At 47.9% G+C, this 22015-nt stretch overlaps 1 protein-coding gene and 1 long non-coding RNA gene across 4 annotated transcripts in view; one reads left to right on the top strand and one right to left on the bottom strand.

The window, feature by feature from the left end:
- Window positions 1-22015, top strand: part of Rnf220 (ring finger protein 220) — a 221328-nt gene that overhangs the window by 168627 nt on the left and 30686 nt on the right. For all 3 annotated transcript variants that reach the window (XM_074080314.1, XM_074080316.1, XM_074080315.1), the window contains exon 3: window positions 15255-15387. In XM_074080314.1, coding sequence (XP_073936415.1) covers window positions 15255-15387 — 133 coding nt within the window. The remainder of the gene's footprint in view (window positions 1-15254; window positions 15388-22015) is intronic.
- The window catches only part of LOC141424957 (uncharacterized), a 175936-nt gene that overhangs the window by 131333 nt on the left and 22588 nt on the right, over window positions 1-22015 (bottom strand). The window lies entirely within an intron of this gene.

The following is a 22015-nucleotide window of genomic DNA, read 5'->3' as shown; positions in this document are numbered from 1 at the left end:
TGTTACTAAAAAGGCAGCCACAGGCCAGCAGCATGGATTTCACCTAAAGGCTTGGAAGAAATGCAGTCTTGGGCGCCCAAGACTGAACTGCCGAATCAGAATCTACATCTTAACATGAACTCTTAAGTGTTCCGTGTACACTTAAATTTTGAGAAGCTTGGGTGAAGGCTTTCCTGGCAGGCAAGCTTGAGAAAGGGGCAGAAGAAGGTCAAGGGGCACCCAACACCTCCGCCTACTCTAGGGCCCCTGCCTAACACCCCCTCCCAGTGCTGGAGCCACAGCGACACCTACTGGCCATGGTCACCTAGGCCACCTCCTCCAGGATGTCTAGGCCCTGTGGTCCAGCCTCGCCTGGCCTACACTTGAGTGGAAGCTGGCATTCCTGAGTTCTGGGGATCTGGTTTCCCCAGCTAGACTGGAGCAGGTGTAGGATGGGCCTGGACTCAGTGTGGAGCATGGCTGTGTGTAGGCCGGGGCCTGAGGCTTCATTGTGAAGAAAGCAGGAAAAGTTGGTTTCTTCTTAGGCTCACAATGCTAGGGACATGTCCCTAGCCATGGCTTTCTCTCCAGCAATGCTGGGCACATGCCTGTCTGCTGTCTTCCCTCAAACCCTCAGCCAGATGGACAGAGTGCAATGTTCCATGCCTTTCAGCACCAGGGTGATGCCCCACAAGGAGATGGAATTTGGACAGATGTCTAAATGCCTCTTCCTAGAAATGGAATTTTAGGAGGGCCAACAATTAAAGAGCAACTCAGGGAAGGGAATCAGAGAGGACAGTTCTGGACCAGGCTGGTAGTTGCTGATGACTCTCATAACAGAAATCTAAGTCAAACAGGGGGAGTCTGAGGCCAAAGGGTAAGGAAGGAAACCAGCCCACTTCCAAGGCAAGGCTTAGGTGACCTACCCCAGGGGATCTGGCTTGCCAAGAGCTACCAGGGAGAGGAAAAGGACTTGTTTCTGGGCAACAGAGATCACCCCTATCATTCCAAATCCCAGCTATTTCTGGATTCCCCCTCTAGTCTGCTCTTCACTGTAAGAAAGGGTTTGCCTGAGAACTAAATGAATGTGATTGCCCACCAGTGCCTGCCATTAGTGGTGATTAGTTAAAACATCAGAGTCTAAACAGTCAATTGGCTCTAATAATTAATACTACAGCTCAACTGTGATTGAGAAAGGGAGGGAGGAGAGAGAAGAGAAAGGAAACAGGATTGACAGATGAGCACTAGTTCTACCGCTTTTTTTTTTTTTTTGAGACAGTGTCTCACTATGTAGCCCAGACATACCTTGAACTCACAGTCCTGCCTCAGTCACCCAAGTGCTGGGATTACAGAGGTGCACCACCACGCCCAGCACTATAGCTACCATTTCTTGACCTCAGATGCTATGCTAGGGTGTATTGAGTTCCAAACTCTGTGCTCTTATAGAACATTTTACATAAATCACACTACAGAGTTATACAAACACCCTCTTGGGCAATATCATTATTATCTCTGTTCTATAAATAAGGAAAATTAGGCGCAGAGCTATTTGATTCTCTGTAACAATTTTTTGAATGAATGGAAAAATAAATGAATGAATTAGCCAGAACAGGTTAGCCTGATGCCAAAAACTTTTGGATGAGGAGAAGAGAGGAGAGAATTTGAAGAGGCAGGAAACAAATACCTTCTCTGTCTCAACATACTCATACATCTCTTTCTCTCTCTCTTCCCCTCTCTCATTCTCTCTCTCTCTCTCTCTCTCTCTCTCTCTCTCTCTCTCTCTCTCACACACACACACACACCCTCTTATACAGGAGCCTCCATCACACCCCTCCACCTCTCTCTCTTGTGGTGTGCCCTTCCCCCACAGCCACACCTCTTATACTCTTCACACACACACAATAAGTCTCTGTCATAACCCTCTTCCCCTGTCATCTCACACAGCCACTCTCACCCACACAATTTTACAGTGGCCTTCCTCTCTTCCTGTTCATACACAAGCCTCTCTCTCTCCTCACACTCTCCTCCCTCTCATACCACCCTTCTTTCTCTTTCTCACATCGTGAGGATACCTCTTTCCCTCACATATACACCTCCCCTCTTCTCAGCCATGGACAGTCTCCCTCAAGTACTGTATCTGCAATTCTTAGAATGTCACTGGCCCATAGGAGCCCTCAAAGAGTATTTGGGAAATAAAAAACACACCTCTCTACCCCTACACACTCTGCTTTCTCAACCTCCTCCCTTTCCCAGCAGTCAGGCCCCAGAGGCTGGGCTTGCTAACCTTTAAACTGTCCCCAGATCTGGAAGGGCCTTGTGGACATCCATCCCTGGCACTGAGGAGGGGGCTAAGCCCCCAGTCCTCAGTCATCCTGGAGTAAGCTCAGCTGCTCCCCCCGCCCCCCAGGTCAGGAACAGCAGCAGGAGCAGCAGGAGCAGGATGGCTGTGTGTGCATTGCTATTAATCACCCCTCCTGGTCCCGCTAACGAGGCTAATGCGGTAAGTGACAATAGCCCATCTTGGCTCCTGATTTAGGGGCTCGGGACGGAAGCTGGGCTCCTGGGAGTGAAGACGTGAATTCTCCACGACACTAAACCTTCAAATAAATCTCCTCCAGTCAGAGAAGCCCAGGGCACTAAATCCCACACGCCGGTAATTGAAACCCTTAGAGCTTTCTTGGGTAGGGAAATTGCTGAGAGAGAGCGTGCACGCTGTCCAGGAGTTCTGGGTGGGGTGGCGGGCCAGCGTAGAGCCCTACAGGGGGTTCTAGGATCGGGGGAGGCTGCTGCAGAGGCCCCTCCAGGAGCGTGTGAGCATCTGTCTGTCCCAGTGTGTATATTCGTTTATCCAGGTTTCTAGGCATGGGATTTGCAATCTGGTTGTATTCATGTGGTCACCGTCTACCCATTTCCCACCTGGTCTATGAATAGTTGATATCTTGGGGGGAGAACAGCTATAGAGCTTTTATTTTTTGAGAGCTTCCACCTTTTGAAACCTTAGGACTTTCACTCTCACTGATCATAAGCAGGGCTTCATTAAACAAAAGGAATTTTCAGCATTACCTCAATGGCCTTCCTTCACCTAGTTCTACTTCACTGACCCCCATCTCTCATTCTCTTTCTAGACATTCTCCTACAGGTCCTTCCAGTCCTCATTCTTTTAACTTGGTCACTGAGTCATTCAATAGTCACTAACTTTTACTCTATGCCAGACCCCAGACTGTGTGTTGAATAGACCAGGATGAATCACATAACTCCATGCCCTCAACTAGCTCAGAGCAGGGAAGATGGGTAGATTAAACACATAATTGCAATATTACATATGTGCCATGATAAAGTATAGACATACAAAGATGAAAAAGAGTATGAAAAAGAGAGTAAAGGCTTCAAAGAGGAAGCATTGTCTGAAAGTGATCTTAAAGAGTAAATGAGTTACAAGTTGCTCTTGGGGAGATGAATGTCATGGCATTATCACCAGTGGGAGTACTAGAGAAAGAGCTAGGCCTTGTCCAGCCATAGCTCACAGTATTGCTGGGTATATGAGAGGAAATGAAGCTGGAGAGGGGATTGTATGATAAAGAGTTCAGAGTTTATGCTATAGGCTTTGGGGGCCAAAGAAGGGTCTTAAGTGGCTGAATGATAGAATCTGATTGGTGTTTTAGGAAGCTCCTTCTATCTGTAGAATAACAATAAATTAGAGGGGAAAGAAATACTTTAGAAGACTTAATAGGAAAGACTGAAGATGAGATGCCTGAACTAGAAAAATGGAGGAAAAAAAGATAGTTCTGATGGGTACTTCAGAAATAAAAACAGCTAAGATGTTGATTTACTGGATGGATATAAAAGCCTGAGTAAGAGTCAAGATTGTTAATTTAGGACTATGGATATGGCTCAAATGGTAGAGCACCTGCCTTGCAAGTATGAGGCCCTGAGTTCAAACCGTAGTATTGCCAAAAAAAAACCCCAAAAAACCAAAAAAATACCCCAAAATGTTAATGTTAATTTAAGGAAGGCTGTGGATGGTGGTGCCATTTCAGAGAGAAATCAAGAAAAGAGCAGGACTAGAGGGAGGTAAGTCTCACTTCAGGCATGTTAAGCTCAAAGAGGCTGTGGGACATCCAAGTTCTACATGGGTCAGGATTGGAGGTAGGAAAAGAGCAAATGCAACCAGAGTACAGATTCAGTGCGCAGAGAGAGAAGTGAATGAGAACAAGTATACACCAGAAGCCAACACAGAACTTCTCTCTGCCTCTGTTTCCTCACTTACAAAATAGGAATAAGTAGGTTCAGACTAAGCATGTAATCAGTGTCTCTCTTCCTCCTTGCCTCTTCAACTCCTACTTGTCCATCACATCTCAGCTTGTGTCCCTTCCTCAGGGAAGCCTGTGTGGATTTCCCTGACCAAAGAAAATCTCCATATTGTGAGCACTGTTTGCCTTTCTTTGGCACAACTGCTATTTTGCGATTCTTTGTGTTTTATTGCATCCATTCCCTCACTAGATTGTAAGCTCTATTAGGACAAAGAGCTCATTGTATCCCTAGAGCCTGGTACAGTGTCTAAGACATGGCAGACACTCAACAAATATTTACTGAATTAATAGAATAGTAACTAGAGTATCCATTATATTTAGCAGATGGTTGTTATCAAGAGACTGATTGAGAGCAGTTTCCATAGAATGGTGGGGATAAAAATCAGTCTGCAGTGAGTTAAGAAGTGGAGATAAAAGAGTATGGACAGCAAAACAAGAGTCTTTGGAGCATCTTAGGTGAAGGGGAGGGAAAGAAAGGACATTCATTACAGGAAGGGACTAGTGGGTTGTTTGTATGGCTGTAATATGGAAAGGACTCAGAGTTTATATGCTCATGGAGGGAAGCATGAAGAAGGAAAGGACAGGATGTGGTACAGAGGGGAACTGACAGTTTTCCTAAGGAACATAGGCAGGAATGAGATTCTAAGCCAGAAGTTATTATGCAAAAACAGGAAGATGAATACCTCTCCCACTGAAACTGGAAGAAAGAAGGAGGTGAGTTGAGGGAATTCATGTCTGAGAACTCCCAATTTCTAGGAGCAAAGCCACCTCATAAGAGATGAGGGACAGAAGTAGGGCAGGTAAAATATCAAATAGTCTCTATGGGAAACCCCCCAAAAATGTAAAAGGATTTCTTATTAGTGCTGACATTGGAAACTAAATTTTTATTGGCACATATCTGCACGGTTCTGTGATTTTCCCCAGCTGCATTTAGCCACCTGTGCGACTGAGACAAAAATGGGAATAGCTGGATCATAAAGAAGGCAAAAGAAATAAAGAAGTTGGCAAGAAGGTATTGAAATGATATACTGTGGGCTTCAGGCTAGCAGCCATGAGTAGGTGGTGGCTTGTCAGTTCAGGACAGGTAAAGAGAGGACCAAGCATAATGGGTACAAGACCATGAGAGAGATGGGGAAGAAGTTCTATCACAGAGCAAATTAGGTTGTTGACAAGGTCCTCCAGGAGGAAGTAGAGTACAGGGACAAATAAAGAGGAGCTGAGAAGGTCAGGGCAGTAACCAGGCTTGGGGGAAAGGTAAGTGTCAAAGTTGTTGTCAAAAGTAGAGAATGGTAGATAACAGGGACAAGGTGGGATACAGGGTGACATAGAACACATAGAGCAGAGAAGCAATGGACTGCAAGACCCTGGCCCCACCTCCCAGTCTGAGGAGCATGGAGGTAGGAGAATAACATTCTACCCTGGAAAGAACTACAGGGAAGAGTTGTCTCCAGGGACAGGCCAGCCTTCCAGGAATGTGGAGAGAGGACATGAGGGAGTCTACAGAGCTGAGGGTGGAGGCCAGGGGAGGTGTTTCAAGTCTGTAATCCCAGCTACTCGGGAGGCAGAGACTGGGTGCTTTGCCACTTGATATTCAAAACCAGCCTAGGCAAAAAGTTAACAAGATCTCCATCTCAACAAATAAAACAGTGTGGTGGGCATGCCTGTCATCCCAGCTACCTGGCAGGCATAGGTAGTAGGACCATGGTCTAAGGCTGGATCCAGGTGTGGAAAAACTGTGAGACCCTATCTGATAAAGCAAAAAGACCTGGAGGCAAAATTCAAGTGGTAGAGCACTTGCTTAGCAAGTGCAAGGACCTGAGTTCAAACCTCATACCACCTCCCCTACCCCCCCCCAAAAAAAAAGAACTGAGAGTGAAGAGGATTTTATTAGCATGGGACTCATGGGAAGGTGTAGAGAGACATCAGCCAGAGCCACCTCCACCCCATTCTGTCCACAGGGTCACTCCTGGGACTGTCTGCCTTCTTCTCCCAATTTGACTTCTCCCTCCAGCACTATCTACTCCTCACTCTAGCCACACACATAGTCTCCCATCTCATCCATCCCTCCTCCTCCCTCTCTCCCTCCCTGGTTGTCCCCTCTCCGGACCCTTCCCCTGCCCTGCCCCACCCCAGTCGGCCTGGGTGAGCAGGACCCCCTGCACCTTCATTTCTCAGGTCACTGCTTGGCTAATGGGCTATTAATTTGCTCAATCGTCCCCTGTGAGGCAAACTCAATTTCTGCCAGCCAGTCGTCCCTCCCTGTCGACAGCGTGATTGATTGGAGGAACAGCTGTCACCGCCCGGCTGCCTGCTCCCTGCCTCCTTCCCTCCGAGGCCGCACCACCCCGCCTCCTCCGGCCGCCGCCCCTCGCCCACAGAGGCAGTGCACCCCTGCCACCTGCCCAAGGATCTGTCGCCAGCAATGAAAAATGACAGAAATATTTAAGGACAAATAAGGTTTCCCAACGCAATTGAAAATGATTACAGGCAGCTACAGATGGGGCCAATCTGATGCGCAGCAGCAAATCAAATCGAATTTCCTTATCGGCGTATTATTTTAGGCGTTATCTGGCACGTTGATGCAGTTATCAATTCAATTTCAGCCGCTGGGCCGCTGTTTACCGTCTCGCCTTTGCTGGGAAAAGGTAAACATGCTCAGCCCAGCAAATTAATTTCTGGCTGAAGCCAGAGGCAGCAAAAGATGCTACCCAGGACCCACGGTCTCCACCTAGGCCCTGAGCTCTAGCAGGCCAGGCTAGAGTTTGCCCACGGAGCAAAAGCCCGACTATCTGCCTGCCCCTACCCCCACATGGGAAGCAGAGCTCCTAGGCGGCTGAGGTGACCGTTGTTGGCTCCGCTGCTGCTGCTGCCAGGGAGAGGTGAAGGTCTCCCATTAATTCCCAGCTAAAAATGACAAATTCATCTTGGACGACAATTAAATGAAGTCAGTAATTGATGCTAATTGATCTCCAGATGCGAGGGCTCTCCTCAGCCTTAGCAGCACGTGGCTATCCTGCTCACTGTCCCCACCCCAGCCCTTCTCTTCCTCCACCTCCCTCAGCGATGCTCTCAGCCCTTGCTCTCTCCCTAGGGCTCTGGCTGTCCGGACCACACAGGTCTTTGGGAGGCAGCTGGCCTCACCAGGTCTAGCAGGCAATTCCTGAGGCCAGGCAACTGTCCCACTGACAATCCAGCCCCACTACCACTTGTCACCAGTGCCTCACATTCCACGCATCTACCTAGAAAGCAGGTAACACTGCCTCCTCGTCCATTCAGGATTTATTGCCCACAGCTGTGGAGTTCCCGCTTCATTTTTATAAGCCCATAGAGCCAGTAGGGGTAAAACACACTTGAAGTTACTTTACTTTAAACAGAACAGTCTTAGCATTTTGGCTCTACGGCAAGGAAGGCAGTGGGAGAGAGGGAAGTATGTAGACAAGCTGGAGAGAAATGCAGGTATACTTAGGCTGCACTTAAAATACATGCATGGATGCTCAGGTGTGTGTCTAGATGTGAAAAAATGTCTACTCGTGTCTGTGTGTCCAGAAATTTGAGATGATGGTCCACATGTGACTATCCCATGTAAATATTAGCCCTTTACTGCAGTTTGTAAAGCCGAATCCCAGGGAATACTGGGAGGCCCCACCTGCCCTCCTCACCACTGGCCCTGCCCAACACAGGGAGCTGTCTGGAAGTTATTAGCTCAAGGAGGATGGGAGGGAGTGAATTGTAGCTCCACGACGGAGAGGCAATGCCGTTACGTTGGGAACAGCCAGGTCGGAGGTGATATAGTTGTGCCTTAGCCCAGAGACTTTGACTCTGAACCTAAACCTGTCCATACGCTGACCTCCATCTGGCTGCCCTGCAGATGTTTGCCACTGGCTACCCAGGAGTCATGTCAGGCTCAATTCAGGCCCCTGTATTGCTAAAGACAGTTAACAGCAGCCATCACAATAAGAATCAGGGCACCAGCCAGGTTCTTGTACCTGGAGCTGGCAGGAGGCCATGTGGAGTAGGCAGTTCCAATCTGAGCATCTACAAAGAGAGGCAGAAGAAGGAACACAGCAAAGGCATGAATTATCACCCCTGCATGTTTGATCTGGGTATATATGTCACATGTATGGAATCTGATGTTGTGTGGAGTCTGTGTATGTGTCATGGAAAGAAGATGAACAGATTAAAAGAAAAAAAAAAAAGCATGTGCAGCAGGACAGAAACCCAGGCTAGACCAGAGCCAGGGTGGGGATGAGGAATCAGAGAAAGCCCCCCTACTCTAACCCCAAGCTAATGTTTGCATTTTGGGGGATTTGGCAAGCTCCATATCATTTATTCATTAATTCAAGGAATATTTATTGATTTCTACTACCATTACTTATATTTCTACTTATTATTACTTTTACTTTGAGCTATGCCCTCTGCTAGATGTTAAGGCTATAGCAGTGAACAAGTTAATTTTTTCCCTCAGGAAATTTACAACCTAAATGCCTGCCCAGCAAGTTTGAATTCAAATCCCAGTGCCACCAAAAGAAAAGAAATTACAACCTGAAGCTGGGCATGGTGACATATACCTGTAATTCCAAAATTTGGGAGGCTGAGGCAGGAGGATCACAAGTTGAAGTCAACCTGGGCTACACAGCAAGACTCTCTCAAAAAAATAAGAGTCTGGTGGAGTGGCTCAAGCAGTAAGAGCACCTGCCTAGCAAGTGTGAGGCCCTGAGTTCAAATCCCAGTGCCACCGCCCCCCCCAAAAAAGAAAGAAAGAAACTTAAAACCTGAAGGTGATTAGGCATACACATAAGACAATAACACTATGTGACAAGTGCTGTGAAAAATACAGTACAGGAGACTATGGGAACACAGAGAGGCACCTAACACAGCCTGGGAGTCGGGAGGCTCCCTGGAAGAAAGAATTACGGGTTAAATTCTAAAGGATAAATAAGAATTTGCTGGTTTGTGCAAATAGCCCCTGCCATATCTTTTTGGTTGTTTGGCAAGCCCAAAGCAGAGACAAATAGGCCTATTTGGTTCCAAGTGACACTGGAACTACTGAAAATGTTGCCTCTGTCGAGTGCCAGCCACTACCCTGGGGTCTGGACAAGAGGGTGCACAGCTGTTTTCAGGGCATCCCTGGGCACCAGCAGATAAGTATGGGCCACAGCTAAACACACATCTCTCCCATGTCTGCCCTACCCCCACCTCCTCGACCAGGGATGCCTATTAATCCTGACAAATGATGACTTACGAACATGTAATGCAAACTGATTCATCATACATTCAAATCCGCCGCCCCGCCCCAGCGGGAGGCCCCAGCCAGACAAGTGTATTACACGGATAATGTATTTGACGTATTAATAAAACCAGCCGCATTGCTCTGGCGCGGGGACTGGGGAATGCCAATATACGATGACAGATCACATATTGATGAAATCCAGATGTTTGGAATCATAGTCTTGGGGCCTTGTTCATATTGACTGAAGGTAAAAAATGCCATCTGTCAGCATGTTAACTCTTCCTGTCCCACACTCAGCAGAAGCCAATCATGGTTTTCTAGAGAGAGGAGAAGGAGGAAGGGGATGAGTGAGAGGAGAGAGTGAATGAGGAATTTAGGTGGTTTGGACTGATGATGGGTGGATGAAGAGGAGGGTAGATGGTTGTACTATGGAAAGGATACTTCTCATGACTGATGTTCTTGACTTCTCAGTACCATTTGACTCTATTGATGACATCCCCCCCTCCTTGAAACTTTTCTTGGCTTCAATGACATCATGACATCACACTTGCTTTCATCCTACCTCTTTACTGTTTCTTCTTAATCCTTGATGACTTAAACTTCCTTCACCTGTTACAGTTAATTGAGGCTCTGTTCCAGATTCTTCTTAGTGTATACACTCTCCCTAGGTGGTCTCACCTACTCTTAACTTCATTTATTCATTCTGTGAACATTTCTTGAGTACTTACCCTATGCCAGACACTGTTCTAGATATAGAGGAAACAGTGATGAACTTCAGTTCTTATATGTATGTCAATGTCTCCCAGGCCTACAATTCTAATTCTGGCTCACATATAGTGCCTACTCAGCATTTTCACAGTTCCTCAAACAAGCGCATCCAAAACTGCATTCATTTTCTTCCTTACCAAGTCTGTCATAAAAACCAAAAAGATATATGGGAATGGATAGATGGGAGAAGGAAATCCACAGGGGCCAGAAGGGCCAGGGCCAGGGTACCTACTGAGTAGTAGATTATCTTGATCATAGCAGGGAAGAAGGCTGGATACAGGGCAAGAGCAGGCTGGTGTCAGGATGAGGTAGATATAGGCACAAACTTGTGCCAGTGTGTCTCACTGGATACAATAATGAGTCCTCACTTGTACACAGCCCTGATTTAATTGATCTTGACAGAGGTCCTGGGAGTTACATATTATTATCCCAATCTCGCACAAGGAGAAATAAAGCTCAGAATTGTTAAATGTTTTGCCCAAAGATTACACAGTCAGAAAGAGGCAACTTGGTTAAATTCTGTTTGAAGTTCTATTCTGTGTGTTGGTCACCAGAAAATGGAAGCCCTTCTACTGAGGGATGGAATGGAGAGGGGAAGGGCAGGACACACAAAGACATACATGTATCCACATACACACTCTTAAAAGTCCCAGCCTCCATTGCCATCTGTCAATAGGGTCATCCTAACCTACATATTAATGTTCCTATCCCTAGTCAGACACCAGGCTGAAAGAAAAGATAGTAGAGATGGAAATTGCTACTTAGGAAAACAGAAAGACAAGAATGGACCCTCCCAGGCTACAGAACTGGGACAAAAGCAAACAGGTCAAGCCATAGATGCAATGCATTTTAGGGAGCTGCAAGGCTAGACATGGGTTAGTGAGCCAGTGGCGCAGGGCTTTCCCTCCATATACAGGCGATGACAGAGAAGGAGCAGCCTATGTTGGGCCCTGAGTTGCCTGTTCCCAATGGTCAGCAATTCCCAACAGAGGAGGGCAGCAGAGGGCTGATGTAGGCCCCCAGGTACCTGAGGCCTTGTTGGAAATCCTGAAGGCTGGATGGGCTGGAGCCTGTCCCAAGCTGGGAAGAGGCTGCCTTGGCTTGACTTCATCTTTCTACTCAACCCTCCTTGAAGCTCACGGAAAGTACCTTCCTATAGGAGCCTCACATCTGTCTTTGGGGAAAGGTAGTCTAGCAGCTAAGTAAGGGGAAAGGACTCCCTGAAGGTCATTAGGGAGCCTCCTCTGGATTAGGACCTCACTGTCTTGACTCTCAGCCCTGCTCTTTACTCTATGTAAGACTGAGGATAAGGTCAGGGGGTCCTTCCCCTCCCTGCCCTCCTCCTGCTTTGGAGATACCTGTGGCAGACAGGCGGGGAAGTGGAGGTGGCAGGCCCTCAGCGGCAGAGGTGGTGGGGAGGGAGGCAGTAATGAATGTGGACGGGAGGCGGAATGAGCGATCCATCTTTGCATGGGAGGGGAGGGGGCTGCGGGCGTTCCCCCCACACACTCACACACTCAATCAGGCGCTGTCAGACCTCCGGCCGCCTGGCATTTTGGTGAAGAATCTCTCAGCTAAAAATTGTTGTCAGTCCCATTTCCTCGTTATCAGTGCAAGGGCTGAGGCAGCGCCCGGGGATTAGCAGGAGCGGAGAGCGCTGGCACCCTCCATCTACTGCCGATAACATTGGGCCTCCCGCCTCACCTCCCCCATTCATCATCTTTAGCACTGACAGCCCAGCCCAGTCCCTGTCCCCATCTTCTCATGCTTCCCTCTGCTCCCCACTATGCTGCTCAACCTGGCTCCTGACCTCCCCAGGGAGCTAGGCCTCCTGGAGAGGGACAGGATTCAACATAGGCATGTGTGACCTAGACCCACCTGTGGCAAACGGCCTTGCCCAGCTATAGGGGGATTGTCAAGAGCAGGAGTAAGGAATGCTGTGTGGCAGCCTACTTCAGGTGGGCTCTGGCTGCCCACCTGTGATGCTGCCTGCAGTGCTGGAGAAGGGATTCTTTCATCAGGTGGGTAACCTTCCTGAGGATTTCTAGGACTCTCACCAGCCTGAGATGGATTCTCAGATTCTGGGAACTGTGGAAAGGAAAGAGCCAGAGGATTCTTCCTCCTGAGCCTAAGAAGAATAGGGGGTTGAGGGCTTCGTTCCCACCCCAGCAAGACCACAGCCCCCTCCTCTTGGCCATCCCCAGCGGTTTTATGGCCCATTTTATGGCCACTGTAATGGCCTAGGTCAAAAGCTTCAGGGAGCTGTATTCTGGGAATTATGCAAACGAGGAGCAGGCCCAGGGCCAGAGTATAGATTTTGTCATTAAACCTGGGCAGGCCATGTCGTTAGTGCAGTAAAATCCACGTCATGACCACAGGTCTCAATATAAAATTATAGGGAACACAGCGGGGGAAGGGAAGCAGAGGACTCATGGCCATGCTGACACCTGCCACTCTAACCTCTGAGAAAAAGAGGTGGATGGACAGTATCTTCTGTAGGGTCTCCTTATTGATACCTGTTAGTGCTGTTCCTAAAGCTGGGAGCCAAGAAGAGGGCCCAATGTCCTGAGAGGGAAATTAAGGCCTAGCAGAAAAACATGTGTCAGCAAAACAGACAAAATGAAAACAGGTATATGGGAACATTGATGCCTGGCCAGGAAGCCGTAAGACCAGACTTGGTGTCTCAAGCCAAAAGGACTGATATTTATACCTCACCTCAGACCCCATGTCCTAGATCCTCCTTTCTCCATCCTCCTCTCTCACAGTTTCCCCCTTTAACCCCATATTGTGCATCAATGAACTGTTCCAACAACCTTGTCAACCCTTCCTTACTCATCCTTCATGCCTCCCATTGAGCATCACATTCCCCCTGGATCCTACCAATCCCCTCTGGCTCCCTCCTGAACTCTCATGGTACCCCTCATAGTTTCCTCATGGTTCTGACCTACACTGACTGGAGCCACTGGCTTTCTTTACTGGCTTTCCTTCTAATTTGTGATCTCCTAGAGGCCAAGACTATGTCTTACTTACCTCTGAGCTCCAGTTTCCCCTAGAGTAATACCTGGCATAGAATTATTGTTTTAGTCAGGTGCTGGTAGCTCACGCCTGTAATACTAGTTACTCTTGGAGCCAGAGAACAGTATGATCGCAGTTCTAAGAGCCAGCCCAGGCAAATTGTTTGCATGACCCTGACTTGAACAAAACCCATCATAAAAAGAGTGGGTAGAGTGGCTCACGGTGTAGACCCTGAGTTCAAACCCCAGTACCACCAAAAAATAAATGTTTGCTGAGTAAATTAATGAAGTCATGAGCTCAAGAGCCAAGTTCAGGGTCCCTGTACAGCCTATTCTGAGCCTCAATTTCCCCATTTGTAGAATAAAGATAATGTCCTAGAGAATCCTAGGGTCTCACTCACCTCTGAGACTGCTAAATGAAGCGAGGGACAAAGCTGAGACTAGAATTCTCATCTCTCACCTCTCAGATCAGGACTACATTTGCTTCTTTTATTCAGAGCTGCTTTCTAGCATGAATACTGAAGGCACAGCCACCAAGGCACATGACAGTGAAATCTCTTCCCCTCCACAGAGACCTAGCCACACAAGCTGCAGCCACACCTATCCCACCCTAGCACACAAAGCCTCCAAAACTGACATCCCAGCCCTGCGAAGGCTATCTGGCTTTGAGAACAATCTGCTCTTCTTCCACCTTTCTCCTTCCCTTCCTCTTTTCTCTCTTTTGCTTCATAATTGAACATCTAGTCTATGCCAAGCCTGCTATAAACTATCTATAAATATATAGATGGATAAGAAATATCACCTGCTTGTGAGGAACTCACAACTTATTCATTAATTCATTCATTTGCTCCCATTCCATTCCTGGTATACTTCTAAGATGCAACTTAAATTTCACTTCTTTGATAAGCTTTCTCTTTTTCCCACTCCTCAGAACACACACCCAGAATGAGTTGCTCTTTTCCTTTGAGCCTTAAGATGACTCTGTCCCCACATCCAGGGGAGTTGTAATCCCCCTCAATCTATGTCAAAGTGAAATGGTTCTATGCTCAGCCTGAGCTAGGAACTCCCTTAGGCATAAGGTCACTAGATTTAGCAAATAAAAATACAGGGTATCCTAGGTGAATGAAGATGTCATTATCAGAGATGGGTACTGCTAAAGGAGTAGCAGATTAGGAAATTGAAAACTCAATTCTGAATTGTCGAGTTTCAGATACTTATAGGACATTTAGGCATTGATGCCCATTAAACTTTTGGATATAGAGGCGTGGAAGGATCCAGGGTAGACACAGAGTCTGCAGTCCACAGAATATTGGTAGAAGTTACGGCCATAAAATGAACGAGATCATCCAGCACACAGAATGAGGAGAGGAGAGTTGAGGACAGAACCTTAGGGAAAAGTGAGGAGAGGAGAGAATGCTAACCTGGAAGTCACCTGGTCCCTGTTGGTCTTTCTCATTCCACTACAAGGACAGGGACTAGATCTGCTTCCATTCTGGGACCCCACTACTCTGCGCTGGGCCTGGTTCAGAGTAAGGATGAGGGAATTTTTTGAGTGACTACAGGAATGAATCCCTTTCCCCTCTCTCGTCTTCCTTCTCCAGATCTGGGAAGTGTGAAAGCAGTGAGGAAAAGGGGAGGGGACTTGATACTCTGGGTGATGGTATGATTAAACACGTGTGAAATGGAGTGATCAACGTTTGATTGCACAGAGCATTGATTGTGTCCCAATAGATTTCTGAGAGGGGCAGCTGGTTGAGGAGGCGTGGTTTATGGCCACATAGCCTTTGGAGCTGCAAAAAGAATAATGCCCATGGGCTTGGAGACCCTCAGACTCACCCCTCCTCTAGGTTAAGAAGCCCTACAGGACAACAGCAGGCTTGGGCCAGAGGTCTGGACACTGGCTTTCCCTTCAGGGACTAGCTCAGTTCATGTTTGTTCTCTTTCTCTGGCCAGGTAAGAAGAAAGCAGCAGCATTGTTTGATAGCCAGGCCCCGATCTGCCCCATCTGCCAAGTCCTGCTGAGGCCAAGTGAGTTGCAGGAACATATGGAGCAAGAACTCGAGCAGTTGGCCCAGCTGCCCACCAGGTAAGCCACCTACAGACAGCCTGCCCACCAGACTCCTGGCACCAGGTCTCTTCTCTAGGGAGAAGCTGGAACTCTGCTGAGAGTACTCTGTTTTCAGTGCTCAGATCCTTCAGCTAGATGGTGCTACCTTTCTCTTCTTGCTTTATTTTTCGGGATAGGAGGAGAGTGACCCCTCAGGCTCTAGCTTCAGAAGAACATAAAAGGGACTGGACAGGGAAAGAGGTACTGCCATGTGGGGCCTCAGAGCAGAATGAAAAAAAGCAACCTGGCAACCCCAGCAAAAGTCTAGCCTGGGGCCACTGGGGACATGGCTCAAACAGTCAAGTGCCTGCCTAGCAAGTGCCCTGAGTTTAAACCCTAGTACCACAAAAAAAAAAAAAAAGTCCAGTATGGTCCTGCCATCCAAGGGAGTGCACAGTATGTTCTCCATGAAGCTTGAGGGCTGAAAGGTGACAATCTTGAGAATGTACTCAGGGATGTTCCCACTTCCTGGTCCCTGAAGGACTGACTTGAGCTTTCTCAAGGACCTTAGGGAGGAGCCAGTTTATCTATGGGAGCAGAGAAGAGGCTTAAGAAATTATCTTAAATTTTAGTTCCTAACCAGGCACCAGTGGCTCACACCTATAATCCTAGCTATTCAGGAGGCAGAGATCAAGAGGATCACTGTTTGAGGCCAATAGTTTATGAGACTCTATCTCAAAAATACCCAACACACACAAAAAAAGGGGCTGGTGGAGTGGCTCAAGTGGTAAGAGTACCTGCCTAGCAAGTGCAAGGCCCTGAATTTAAACCCTAGTAACATTAAATAAAAACAAAAAAAGTCTTAGCTATCACAATCAGTGGGGTCAGACAGGGATCAAACAGGGCCCAGAGGATGGCTGTGTCTTCTTCAGATATCTGAGACCTCAGCTGGGAAGAGTTGGTGGCTGGTGGCTGGGAGCTGGGATTTGGAGGCTTGTTCACTCATGACTGGTGGTTGATGTTGGCTGTTAACTAGAACTTCACATGGAGCTGGGTCCAAAGCATTTGCACATGGCTTCCCCATGTGGCCTGAGCTTCCTCATAGCTTGGTGGCCTTGGATTAGTTGGACTTCTTCCATGGCAGCATAGAGCTTCAAAAGAAAATGCTCCAGCCAAGGAGATGGAACCTGGGTCAATTTTTTTCTGGGGTGGAGAAGGGTGGGGCATTGAGTATTGAACACAGGACCTTGTGCATACTAAGCAAGTGCTCTACCACTGAGCTACATTCCCAGCCTGTATCACCCTTATTTTTTTCAGTACTGGGATTTGAATTTAGGGCCTTCACCTTGAGCCAGTCTACCAGCCCTTTTTGTGATGGGTTTTTTGAGATAGAGTTTTACAAACTATTTGCCCAGGCTGGCTTTGAACCATGATCCTCCTGATCTCTGCCTCCTGAGTAGCTAGGATTACAGGTGGGAGCCACTGGTGCCTGGCCTGGATCACCTTTTTAACCTATCAACAGAAGTCATTTAATGTCACTTCTGCTATATTCTATTGATGGAGACAGTATTAGCCCACCCAGATTCAAGGGGAGGGAACATACACCGCCTTTTTATGGAAGGAATGGCAAAACCCTATTATTGAAAAGCATATGAATTAGGAGATATGGCTTCAGCCATCTTTGTAAATTCCAGTCTGCCACAGTAGTGGCACAGCCTACCCCACTACTCTACTCTGACCCCTTACTCAGTTGAAGTCATCAGACTTGAGGATTGTCCTTTTTACCCTCTCATTTAATCCCCATGCAGGGTGCAGGGGATCCAAAATGGCCCCTGTCCTGACAAGCTTATGGTGTGAAAATATGGAGTCAGCCCTGAGGGTCAGAAGTTTCTATGAGGGAAGCCTAGAACTGATGTGGCACCAAATCTAGCACACAGCAAAGAAGTATTTCTGAGAGAGGAATTTGAAGGAAGAGGTACTAGTTATCTGCCGGGCACCAGTCATTCACACCTATAATCCTAGCTACTCTAAAGGCAGAGATCAGGAGGATCACAGTTCAAAGTCAGCCTGGGCAAATAGTTCACAAGACCCAATCTTGACAGATGATAGGTGAAATGTAAATAATGTACAATATAAGTCTGATCAGAATTGTCACTTTGAATTCCCCCCCCATATAATGAAAATATCCTAATAAAAAATTTATAATAAAAAAAAGACCCTATCTCGAAAAAGCCCTTCACAAAAAGGGCTCAAGGTACAGGCCCTGAGTTCAAACCCCAGTACTGGAAAAAGAAAAAAAGAGGTACTAGTTATCTATTGCAGAGTTACAAATTACCCCAAAACTTAGTGACCTAAAACATTTAGTATCTCTATTTCTGTGGATCATCAAATTCGGAACAGCATGGCCTGGTGGTTGTGCATAGCTGTGGCTACTGGCTCAGAGTCTTTCATGAGACTGAAGTCACAATATTAATCCAGGCCTCAGTCACTTGAAGGTCTGACTGGAACTGCAAGAACTGTTTCCAAGGTGACTCACTTACATGGCTATTGGCAGGAGCCCTCAGTTCTGCCACATGTGTGTCTTTCCAAGGGTTCCTTGAGTTTCCCTCCCATATGGCAGCTGACTGCCAACCAGCATGTGATCCAAGATAGAGACTAAGGAGGAAACCACAATGCCTTTTCCTATCTAGGAGTCATACACTGTTGCTTCCCCTCTATCCTATTCTATTCATTAGCAGGTCACCAAGCCCCGCCCACACTCAAGGGACGAGAATTAAGTTCTATAATCTCTGCCTTTTTTTGGAGGGGGTGCCCTACTGTGATTTGAACTCAAGGCCTTACGCTTGCTAGGCAGTCGCTTTTACCGCTTGAGCCACTCCTGCCAGAAGTTCTGCCTCTTGAAGACAGGAGTGCCAAAAAAAATTTGTGGGCATACTTTAAAACCTCCACAGAAAATTATACTAAAGGTAATAATAATAAGCCTTGTAGAACACAATGTACTAAGTATTTTATATTGCATTATTTTATTAATCTTCACAACAATCCTCTGAGGTAAGTGATACAGTCATGTGTTGCTTAATGACAGGGATATGTTCTGCAAAATGTACCCTTAGGAGATTTTTTGTCATGCAAACATCATAGAGCATACTTACACAAACTATGACGTCACTAGGCAATATCATCTTACAGGACCATTATAGTATATGGGGTGTGTTGACCAAAACATCGTTATGTAGTACATGATGTACAGATGAGGGTACTGAGAGGTACAGAGGGTTAAGCGACTTCTCTAACGTAGCACAGCTAGTAAGTGGTAAAGATTCTCAAACTCAAGCAATCTGACACTCTGACACCAGTGCTCAGGGTCTTACCCTCTCCCCACCCCCATACTCAAACACCTGGGATTGACCTCTAGAAGCAGAAAATGAATCCTGCAGTCGAGTATCATACCTTGGCTGTCCAGGAGGAGTTCTGTGTAATTTGCTTCTAATGAAGGACTTCTCAACAGGAAGAGAAAACAGAGGCAGAGATGGAAGAACCTGCAGAGTGCCCCTGAGGGCTTGGAAAGTGGAAGCTTTCTTTCTGCCTCCTCAACGGTGCCCCACACCTACACTGCTCAGGGCATCCCTACTGCCCACAGCCTTCCTTGTCCATCCCCACCCATGACCCTGCACAATCCTTCACCCCTACATCCTCTCAGAACATCCCCTTCCTCACTCTCTTACCCCATGATCCTTCCCCTTCCCAGCCCCTGCATCGGCTCCTTGCCCTTCACCACTGAGGCTTACATCCTTCACCTCAGTCCCCTCAAGTCCTGGCCCCCGCCCAGCACCCCCAACGCCGCCCTCCGCACGTGCACGCCCTGCGCCCCCGGCACCCCCCCACCCGGTGTCTGACAGCCGGACAGCGGGATCTGCACAGCAAGTGAAATTCCCGTCGGATCGATAAAGCCGAAGCGCTGGCGGCGACGGGTCGATGGTTTTATCTGTCTCGGCCCCGCCGCGCCCGGCGCGCTGACAGTCGGACCGGCCGGCAAAGGCGTTCAAGGGCAGCCGCGCCCGCCGCCCCCTCCCCTCGCCTGCCTGCGCTCCCCTCCCTGCGGCCGCTGCGCGTACCGGACTGCAGGCTGGACCGGCCCGCCACCACCCTCGTGATTTATCTGGATTTTTAATTGGAAAAAATTTGCGAATTAATTGATTTCAGGAACTTGCCAATTAACATTGTAATTGGGTGCGTGATAAATTCCCAAGGAGTGTGTCAGCTCCCTCCGGGCTGACGGGTTCGTGCGGTGCGGAGGTGGATAGTGCGGGAGGAACCCGCCTTGTCTGCCCTTGCCCCGCCCCTGCTTGCTCTCAGGAGGGCAGGAGGGGAGAGAAAGGAAGTTTCTGAGATACACCCCTCCTCTCCTTCCACCATCAGCATCCTGAACAGAGAAAAGCCTTAGACCATCCATTTCACAGATAGGGAAACTGAGCCCAAAATGCATGCCTCCGCCATCCCATGGCTTGTGGCCAAAGCCTCCCTGCCAGCTTTCCAGTTTTTCCTGCTTCCTGCAGCCCTATACACCCTTCTCTCTGCTCTCTCCTTTGCCTTTCCTTCCTGCTGGCATTTCCCCTCCTTTTTCACACTGTCTCCTTCCCTCTTACCATGCTTTTGCCTCCTTCCCAGCCTAGCCCACTTCTGAGCCTATGGATGCTGCTACCAGAGTGCAGTGCATCAGTCGGGATTCATGCCTCCCTTCCACTTGCTGCTCCCAGAGGAACTTAACAGGCAGGCCTGTTCTGCCTTCTGCCTCCCTCTGCCCAACAACACAGAGCAGGATCCCTTGGAACAGGCTGCTATTTTGGATATTCCCAAGGGTCACAAAAGAAGCAGGAACCTTCCAGCTCCCAAGGGGAGGAGGCTGGTTTTCACAGACACAGACACCACACACAGGTGTGCACACACATCCACGCCCACAGACATATGTTCCCACAATGTGCATTCTCAGCCACATGGGCACCCAGACCTTCACAGGAAGAGCAGCTCTGGAAAGCTCTGCACTTAACACTTTTTAAAGCACTTTTACATCTGAAATCAGGGGCTATGTCACCTCACTCCATCCTGTCTTATCCTTCCCCAGTTCTGCAGACTACCTTAGACCCCAGGACTTAACCTGTTAGAAGGAAGAGAGCAAAGTTAGGTCAAGGACAGTTAGTCGAGGGCCTTCCATGCTGGAGGAGATATTAGATGTAGTAGGGTAATGATAACATTGGTGAGAGATTTAAGCTGTAGGAGAATGGTACTGGAGACCAGTGTAGACTAGGGGCCTAAGCAGGAAGGCAAATGAATAGGTTAAGCAGGGTCCAGAGGACAGGCTGCTCTAGGACAAAGGCAGTGGCAGTAGGAATAAAGAGGGAATGAGAAAATGGGGAGGAAGAAGCCAAAGGACTTAGCTGGGGTACTCATTAGAAGGAAGCTTTCTGACTTGGATAGTTGGAAGAGTGGCAGTAGCAGAGAAGCAAATATCCAAAGGCACAAGTAGGCAACAAGCAGGGCTCTGGGCTAACTGAGCCTTAAGATGTGTCTAAGATGGTGATGGGGTAGGAAGTGGATGTATACAGACAGACAGGCAGGACATAGATGGGGGCCAAAGAAGTGCAGATGGCAAGGACTGGCTCCCAGATCTCTCCGTGGACCTCAGATAGGAGTTTCCTGAGAGAGAAGCAACCTTGGATACAGAGAGATTACACAGAGCTTGGTGGGGCCTGAGCTCAGAGATCTCTGGGAAATTTCAGAGCCACTATGAGTGCTGGCCTCCCAGCTGGAAAGCCAGCTCTCTGGGCATTGCTTTAAAGCAGCTGAAAAAAGCCAAAGGGAGGCTGGGTGACTCTAGAGGAAGGGCCGCGTGTGGAGATGGCAGTGCCCCCACCCCCACTTAAGCCTTATTTAAGGCTGGCCTCGGTGTTTGGTTGGGTAATGAACTAGATAAACAATTCCCCAAATAGATTAAAACGAAGTGTAACTTACAAAGGCGGCTGGTGATGATGGTTTATTCCCGGGCAGTGCACCATTTCTTTATTTCCAAGGATAATTCAGTGTAAATCACCTTAATTAAAAGTGTCAGCCCAGCCCATGAATATTGTACTTAGGAACGCGTTTCCTGGGTCCCAGTTATAATTTAAAACCCATGGATCACTAGGCAGGGAGTGACTGAGCAAGGGAGGAAATCGTTGGGGGCGGGCTGTGGAAACAGGGAGGGACAGAAGGCAAAACTGATGGGCTGGGCAGGAGCCAGGCTGCCAACAGCTTCAAGCTCAGACCTCTCTTCTCAAGGCAGGCCATTCACCAGGCTTTTTAGTCTCTGGGGGACCAAGCAAACTGGGAAGTGATGGGTTGGAGAACAGAGAGGGAAAGGACCCTTGCCCAGAGCAAGAGAAGGAATTTGAGGTGGAACCAAATGTAAGGAAAGGAAAGAGCACTGCTAGAAAAAGATCCAGTGGATGAGCCTGCCAAGCCAGGAGCTGAATGGTTCCATTCTGTTCACCAGCAGAGTTAAGTGGATCCTAGGGTAAGCAAGACATTCCCCCAAGTTGCACAGCAAGCAAAGAAGTAAAAGAACTCAAGAGTTCTGTCCTGGAGCCTAAGTCCTAAGTATTTTTAGGAAGCAGTGTGGGGAATTAAAAAT

The sequence above is a fragment of the Castor canadensis genome, chromosome 7 (genome assembly GCF_047511655.1).
Source record: "Castor canadensis chromosome 7, mCasCan1.hap1v2, whole genome shotgun sequence".
NCBI lineage: Eukaryota > Metazoa > Chordata > Mammalia > Rodentia > Castoridae > Castor > Castor canadensis.
The sequence above is the reverse complement of the archived record's forward strand: the minus strand, read 5'-3'. Positions and strand labels throughout refer to the sequence as shown.